Source organism: Leptidea sinapis, chromosome 27, assembly GCF_905404315.1.
Source record: "Leptidea sinapis chromosome 27, ilLepSina1.1, whole genome shotgun sequence".
NCBI lineage: Eukaryota > Metazoa > Arthropoda > Insecta > Lepidoptera > Pieridae > Leptidea > Leptidea sinapis.
The window spans coordinates 8,615,003-8,624,254 of NC_066291.1; the positions used below are offsets into that span (position 1 = coordinate 8,615,003).

Genomic DNA, 9,252 nt, shown 5'->3' on the forward strand with positions numbered 1-9,252 from the left:
TAGTTATAAGATTTGTTTTGTTTGAATACTAATGTTTGTTCAGTAAAAACTTTAGAATATGATCGAGATGTGGTTAACTGGTCGGTACTCACTCACGTTTTAGGAGCCTTTACTTCTTCCTGTGTTGTTTTTTGTGTTTGGGCAGGTTCGATTGTAGCTGAAAATATAAATTAAAACATTATTATATCTCCGATCGGTTGACTCTTTGGCGTTGGGTAGAGATGTGGGTTCTGCCTTCATCTTCTACCGTATTTATCACGGGGAATGCTAAGAGTTGTTCGGCTTGATTTCAGCGACCGGATATCACTTTTATTTTTAATTATTAACTTTGCGTGAAAATGCCAAATACCACCCGTATCACGTTGACGTCTTCAATTCCACAACCGCGCGTTCCCGAACCGATGTGACTTATGGACATTCAAGAAAAGAGCATACTCCCACCTTAAAGCCTGGCAACGTATTTCTTGACACCTGTTGTTGCGGATGTCCATGGGCAGTTGTTTCTCCACTCCCATCCCGTGAGCCTCTTGCCCGTTTGCCTCCTTGTAAATAAAAAAATATCTGGTGAACTGTGTTGGCCATTTTGCGAAACTGGCTATTTCTGGATGTAATCGCGCGATACCGTGTGATAAAAATAAATATATCTATAAAGTTTTGTATGGGAGTTCTATCTAAAACTTATATCGTAGAAGTCTTTATGAAACAAGCTTAAATATAACTGAAACACAATCAGATGAAACCTACTAACATTACTAACCACTCATATGAAAAATTTATTCTTTATTGTAAACTTAAGATATGGCGGTTCATTTTCTTCCCTAAAATATATTCAAGGGAAGCGATGGAATGTCCATGCGTCATGCTCATGCGCGGGCCCTATTCGTGGGCGATGGATGATCCTGTCGTCAAGAATCCTGCTTTTGACAACAAAAATAACAATTTAAAGATATATTTTCCTTAAAGACTTCAAATGATTACACATACAACGGTGTCAGCTAGTAATATATATATATATATACTTAGGTCAAACTAAAAGTATTGCGTAACATAAAAAAACAACATGTTCTAACGAAAATATTATGTTAATTGCTTATAAAAATACTCTCCTTTACATTTTAAACACTTTTTCATGCGATTGAATCATCTTTGAAAACAGGAGGACCACGGGTCTCGAAGGCATGTTTCCTACGTGCTGATTGAACGCTATCACTGCCGTTTTCTAAAGTGAAACCTCTCTTTGGAATTGTCTAAAGTGAAACCTCTCATCAAATCTTTAATTTTGGGGAAAATACAGAAATCATAGAGTGCTAGGTCGGGGCTATGTGCAGGATGGGTGACGAGTTGTACTTTTTCGGTAGTTAAAAATTACTTAGTTTTGTTGGCCGTGTGTGAAGAAGCGTTGTTATGATGAAGGAGAACGCGGCGTTTTGGTCGTTATTCTCAAAATTTTTAACACCCTGGGTAAACAAATGGTAAAATACCACTCGGCATTAACATTCTTTTGATCCTCATGTGGAATTGTGCAAATGGGACCCGTAGCTGAGAAAAAAAATGCGATCATTTTTTTACCAACGTTTCTCGCCTGTGTCACTTTTGTTGGCCTGTTCTCATTTTCAAACACCCATTCACAAGATTGCTGTTTATTTTTCTGGTTCAAAACAATAAATCCACGTTTCGTCTCCTGTGACAATGTCATAAACAGCATTAGAATGTCTATGGTCGTACTTCATTAGCATCTGTGAGCACCATTCCACGCGAGCCCGCTTCTGCTTCACTGTCAGTTCACGAGGGATCCAGCGACAACAAAGTTTCCGAACTTTCAATTCTTCGTGTAAAATTTTCTGAATTTGGCTCATACTAATTCCCAATAGTCATCGAATTGTCTCTTTATTTTCGTTGACGACAGTTGAAGGGCGCCGAAAATTCACGAAATTCGTCAACCAGACCTCTCTCAAATTCAGCAAAGCATCGTCTCACAGTGCTCAATCAAGGTGCTTCTCTCCCAAAAGTATTTGAAGACGAGCGGCACAGTCTTGTAGAGAGAACTTTTTAAATAATAGAAAATCATCGCTCTAAAATCTTTTCAATTTAATTCCATTTTCGTTGCGTATGTTAAACTTTGATGTGTGATAAAAAAAGAATTGACAAATGATTTCCGGTCAATTGTTTTTGTATTCCTAAGAAGGTTGCAACGTTTCAAAAAATATAACATTCATAATTCATTAGTTCCGATTAGCTAGAAGTGCAAAACTTTTAGTGTGCCCCATGTATAAGAGATGTCCACCTCATCGTATACATGGTGTAATTGTTAAGTGTGCACAGGCGATTATTTCGTATTATTTCCGTATTCCTATTACAGATATAAAAAAAGTCAATTGATTTCGGAAGTACTTTGCTTATTGAGTAAAATGACAATAAAAACTTATTGAAAATAAAACAAGAAATGTCCAAAAAATTTACATGAAACACTCCCCATACATTTAGTATTAGATAGTAGAAAGGTTTTACTTTCCTTATTTTAAATGGAACCTATTCATTTTACCCTTATCATTTTATAATTATGTATGATATGATATTGATGAATTTCAAGTAGATACACGTGTAGATTAATTATCTTACCACTTCATTAAACTTAATAATAAACCCTGTTTCAATATCGTATTGATTTGAAATGGCTGAAAAGCAACAAACAAAATAAAAACAAAACGAAATATACTCTTTGGTGTTCGTTCTAAATTCGAATTCTTTTTTGCGGGTTCTTGTTCCCGTTTATTGTATTTTTTCTATTTGCGTTAGTAATCATGATTACTGTACTAAAAGTAAATTATTATAATATAACACCACTATCATTTTTATAACATTATATTTCCAGTCAGTATTTTTTTTTAGGAAAATCGATTCTATTCATCAATCGATCTATTGATTGAAAAATGGTATATTCCAATCACGGACTAGTAAAAAAAGAAGGACTCCGCGCCGTGATATTAGCAAGTGAAGCACCTTTATGCTAGTGTGTGTGCGGTTACGGGGTATAACAGTTATACAATTTTTTCTCCTTTAAATAATCATATATCCACAAGTACTCTTATATTATTGTTTTTACACTTTTTCACAACCAACGAAGGTATTTTTAAAATATTGCGACGCAAACTGATCTGTCACAGACGATGGAAAATCTCATAATGGCGGCCGATCGGCCTGTTTTAATGTAATTCATAGTATTATATAGCCACATTACTTTTAGTTTTAACTCCGATTTTTTAATTTCTGTTTGTCAGATTGTTTCCTTATATAAAAATAAATATCGCCGGCTTAGTATGAGTAATTAAATAAATTACATAAAAAAACAGTAATACCTTGAAAGTCTTGTTTGTAGTATCTTTGTTTTAAGAATATAGTTAAAATATAGAAAAGAATATAAATTTGAAGAATAGCAATGACGTACACATTTTACGTAACATTTCTTATTTTAAGAATACCTACACAAAATTCATTCTTAAATTCGTTTGTGTGTCACTGACGTGGTATTAAATAAGTAAATTTTTAGAGAACAAATAACTATGTGCCTTATAGTGATTTGGTTGTTCAGTAAATACAAAAGTGATGAAAATTTTGACAGATTACTGGATCCCCGACAATTCGAGTAGCTCTGCGTTGCATGCGATTTAATGTTTAGAAATGATACCGGGATGTACCAGATCAAAGATGAGAATGATACTCATATTGAAGTAGTGTTCCACACTACTTTTAAAATTGTTGGTAAAGACAGACCTGTATATCATTTGTATCATAAATAATTGCATCTTGAAACACATAATGTTTTATTTACTTAGAACACCATTAAATGGATTACCCTATTTTTCGAGTATAGTCCCCGTTTATTTTCCGGTCACACCGGATGTTACTATCACGCGTAGCGGAAGTTTTGTGTCCCAAACATTGAATTAATTTGTATTATGAAAAGAACAAAAAATGGTGTGCTAACAACTATTCTATATGTGAAAGGTTTCCTTCCTTTACACTTTTATTGTATCTTAGCATTGTGTTTACACAAATTCTCAATACACGGCAGCATTTTAAGATAATTGATTGCGACGTAAACTGTCAAACGTAAACGTCGCAGACGATGTCAGATGTCCGGAGGAGGCTCATAGTGGAGGCTGATCGGCTTATTGTAGTGTAAGTGTGTGCGTGGGGCTGTGTATTTACACGTTAACTTGTTTGGATGCTTCACTGTTATTTTAGGTGTCTAAACTAAATTCATCTATATAGACTTTTTTGACCAAGAAGCTTGCCCAGAACACTCTATCAAAATTTCTTTCAAACAGCATGATCAACAGTTTCGGAACGTTTAGGGAACAAACATTGATTATTATGTATAAAGGGGAAGATGTTCTTATCGGAGGTGCGGGTTTTAATCCCACCCATTGACGAAAACCCCTAAACAATAATAAGAAGTACGCTTATGTTTATCCATACTGATATTATAAAGAAATAGTAGTTTGTCAGGTTGTACGGTGTAATATATGGATCTACTCAACTGATATTGAAAAATCTGTAACAGAAATCCACATTGTTTGTGAGTTTCATAGTCATTTAAAGTATTTTTCGTGGTGGTCGGATTTGCTTTGTGAACAGAAAAAACGCTTGAACAAAAACATTGCTTACGAACGATGAGAGATATATGATTGTTGGGTATATATGCATGTTGCAGCACTGGAACACCAACTTATATGTTAACACCGATATTGGATGAAGAATTATAACACTAGAAATAAGGGATTGCTTGTAACTAATTCTAGTGGGCTTCATAAGATACATAATAGCTTTAAGGGTAATGTATACACTTTTATAATAAAGTCCCAAACCGCTGTTCAGGCATTATCTATAAATAAATTTAAATGTTTTATTAAAAAATGGGTCTGTCGTTAATCCTACGACTCCACAGCTGAATATCTAAGTGATAGATACACAATAGCAATGACAGTACAATATTTCATTGACAAGAGCGCAAAAAAAGAATGCTGGTAGAATTACTTGAGCCGCTTCTTCTCTCTCACAGCGCCATTTGTTTCCGAAGCGGTGGTAGTATCTAGTATATTAGAAATGACATCAAAAAGAATTCTAAAGGAATCAATTTTGAGAAAATAAACGCCTTTTATGCCTTTTGAAGTCACGCATAAGAGTTAGCAGGGTATGTATATTCGTTTCATATTATAGCAGTGAAAAATACTTTTAAATATTATAGAGACTAATAAAAAATTCACTGCATCAAACAATCTCAAACCAATTGATTTGAAAGTAATAAAATCCAAAATATATAGTTGTTTCTGAAACTTTATTTAAACCAACGTAAATTCCACTAAGATATTTTTAATGTAATATTACTTGGTTGATTGAACAAATAGATGAAATGGATCAACTAAATGAGCTTCAAGGATGAAATACTAATTATATGTCGTCCATATATCAAGAGTTATTATGTAATATTTCTCACGAGCTCATAGCAAAACGAATGTTAATCTTCTTCTATATATCGTGAAAATGGTCTTTGTTTGAGGCTCTTTCACGTCTAAACCACTGATCGTATTGACATGAAACTACCACCATTCGATGCGAAATTTATCCTCATTATTTAAATGGTTTAAGGCAACTTATTTTGCTAATTTTTAATTTCCTTTTAAGATTTCGCCCAGCAAAGCGGGCGGGAACGGCTAGATATATTGTGTATGAAATATCACCATAAGATCTCTGTAAGTAATTAAAATTAAACTTAGTTTTTTTTTAACTAGTTAAAACAGTTGTTTAAAATTATGATAGCAAATGCTTAGACATAATTTTTGATTATACATATACACAAAAGTCTAAGCAACATGCATGATATTACAAATTTACGATTTATATTAATTAATTACTAAGTCTTTATTCACTCAAAGTGCATACGTATGTAAACTTTTTTGTTATTGATGACATACTGGTTGTAAAAAAAAACGATTATGTTTTGTTTTTTTCATAAAATTAAATGAAAGGGAATTTGTTTGAATTTAAGTGCATTATTATCGCTACGTTTAGTCTTGATTTTATAATTTTACCAACCATTTAAATAAAGTTAGCGACAAAATTGAATTGTTAGATCGTCATCGTCATTTGATGGCAAATGAAATGCAAAGAGCTATAGGGATGTTGCAATCGGGAAGTAATTAATCTCAGGCATTTTGGCATTCATAGAAGTGTTAATTGTCGTTTTTGGCAGCACTATAATATTACAAGGGAACCCGCTGAACAGCATTCAGGCCGTAAAAGGAGTACAACCACTCGGCAAGATCGGTACATACAACTGACTGCAAGACGCCAGCCGATGTTAACCGCTCAAGAGTTAAGTTTGAGGCTACAAACTTCAAGTGATGTTGATGTAAGTCCCCAACTGTGCGAAATTGACTGCATGAATATGGCCTACGAGCTCAACGCCCAATTAGGTGCCCACCAATACGTCATGGGAATCGCGCTCGCCGAAATGAATGGTGTAGAGAACGCAGAACATGGACCCAGGAACAATGGGATAAAATTATGTCTTCCGATGAGACGCAATTCGGGTTTAGGCCTGACACAAGAAGGGTGTGAGTGTACAGTCGGCCCGGAAATACTGAAACTCTCAGGTGCATTCAGGAAGTTCATCCATACAGCGGCTCAACAGTTATGGTATGGGCGGGTATTATGAAGAACTGGCGAACTGAGCTTGTTTTTGTAAATGGAAACATGAACGCTGATAATTACGTTGAGGATATTCTCAGACATTATGTCCATCCATTTGCACAAACCTTTGGCTCCGATTTTACGTTAATGCATGACAATCCGCGTTCTCATACAGCTCGGCGAACCAGTCAATACTTGGAAACGGAGAACCTCCGGGTATTGCCCTGGCATGCACAATCGCCAGACCTCAACCCGAGCACGCATGAGATATGCTCCAGAGACGTGTTTTGAAGGACTTGGACGGAGTGACAACAAACCAACAGCTGAAGGATTTGCTACAATTCCTTTGGGAGCGAATACCGCAAGATGACATAAACAGTTTCATTAATTCAATGAATAATCGTTGCCGACAAGTTCTGAATAGCAGAGGAGGCCATACTTAATTTAATACAAATTATCCTATTCTTTCACAATAAATTAATTTTCTTTAGAAATTTCAGTTTGTTAAAAAAATGTTTAGTTGCTTATGTACCTTAGTTTCTGCAGTATATTCTAATATTGTTCATTTCTGTTATTAAAAGAACTAATAAAGACAACAGCTGTTATTTTTACATCATAGGACCCTAAAAATATTATTTAAAAAATAAAATACACGTTATAATGCGAAAAACTATCCTAAAATTTAAATTAGTACATGTTGCTTAGACTTTTTTGATGTGTGTATAATAATAAACAATATAATATAATAAAGACATCATTTTACAAATATTATCTTGCTCCAAATTAGGCACACTGTACTTAAACCATACATAAATACATATAAACATCCATATTCATCATATAAATGTTTAACCTACCGGGATTCTAACCCGGGACCTCTAGCTCAGTAGGCAGGGTCCCTAACATAATATATTGAAGTATATTATATAATATATATTAAAACACTAGAAATAAGGGATTGCTTGTAACTAATTCTAATAGGCTTCATAAGATACATAATAGCTTCAAGGGTAAATGTATACACTTTTATAATAAATTCCCAGCCATTGTTCAGGCATTATCTATAAATAAATTTAAATGTTTTATTAAAAATGTCTCTGTCGTAAATCCTATTACTCCACAGCTGAATATCTATGTGATCGGACAGCCTGGGACAAGATTATGATTTTTTATAGCAACAGCAATAACAGTTCAATATTGTATATTTATATTAAAAAGAGCGCAAAAAAAGAATGCTGGGAGAGTTTCTTGCGCCGCTTCTTTTGTCTCAGAGCGCCATTTGTTTCCGAAGCGGTAGTAGTATCTAGTATATTAGAAATGACATCAAAAACAATTCTAAAGGAATCAATTTTGATAAAATGCCATTTATGCCTTTTTATATAAATAACATACATGAAATCTAATATGTACTTACTTGTCTGTCTGTAACTAGATACGTCCATTATTTATTTATCACCAGAATTCACCAACAAAAACTCTAGAATAACAATAGTTCGTCCGTTCCCGTTTCCTATTCTACAACTAATAACACAAGTCGAATGCGCGCTGACTTTAATTGATGTAATAGAAAATATATTAGTGAGCGAGCAATGAAGACCAACTGACTTAGTGTATTGTGCCACAGTTTGAAAATAATCAATTGAGAATTATTAAACAAATGTCGTTCGTGACGATCTCACTGGCTATTATGTGTTCCATACGTTGGAACAATGTGAGTCTATGCATTGTTCCAATATGTGGAACAAATTTGACTTAGAACCTCCAAACGATCTTATAATTTATTATTGACTAGTTGACCCGACAGACGTTGTTCTGTATATCTACATATATATAAAACTGAATTGCTGTTCGTTAGTCTCGCTTAAATTCGAGAACGGCTGGACCGATTTGGCTAATTTTGGTCTTGAATTATTTGTGAAAGTCCAAGGAAGGTTTAAAAATGTGAATAAGTATGAAAGTGTTCGGAATTAAATAAAAACAACTATTTTGTTTTTCCTTTGATGTGTCCCCCGTCGTATGTTTGGACATATTTTCTATGAGAGAATTTATTGACGCACGGTTTGACAGTTCTGCTGTGAAACAATTTCATTACAACAACAGGGAGCATATCTTACGAAATAATTCTTGATGTTATGATATATTATTGACAAATTAATAATAAAACATTATTTTATTTATCATATACAGAACAACGTCTGGCGGGTCAACTAGTCTTATATATACAATTCTCGTGTCATGGTGTTAAACATTGAACTCCTCCGAAACGGCTTGACCGATTCTCATGAAATTTTGAGTGCATATTGGGTAGGTCTGAGAATCGGACAACATCTATTTTTCATCCCCCTAAATGTTAAGGATGGTCCACACGATTTTTTTTTTTAATTTTTTTGACATTTTTTAAAATTTGTTTGATTATGAGTCTGCATTAAAAAATAAATACAACTTAAAACTTACACCCATCTACGATCAACAGTTACTTTTGTATCGCAATTTTAATATCGGCAATATAACGTTTGCTGGGTCAGCTAGTAATAAATAAAATATTTTTTTTATTAATTT

General features: G+C 33.9%; 1 protein-coding gene across 3 annotated transcripts in view; it reads right to left on the minus strand.

Annotated features, from left to right (window-relative positions):
• The window catches only part of LOC126972713 (sodium/hydrogen exchanger 9B2-like), a 58,070-nt gene extending 49,808 nt beyond the window's left edge, over positions 1-8,262 (minus strand). For 2 of the 3 annotated variants that reach the window (XM_050819620.1, XM_050819621.1), the window contains exons 1-2: positions 8,108-8,262; positions 97-157 (exon numbers count right to left, since the gene is read on the minus strand). In XM_050819620.1, the coding sequence (XP_050675577.1) occupies positions 97-157; positions 8,108-8,135 (89 nt within the window). In that variant the 5' untranslated portion in view covers positions 8,136-8,262. Of the gene's footprint in view, positions 1-92; positions 158-8,107 lie in introns of all 3 variants that reach the window. The other variant, XM_050819622.1, reaches the window with a different exon arrangement.
• Positions 8,263-9,252: the final 990 nt, after the last annotated feature.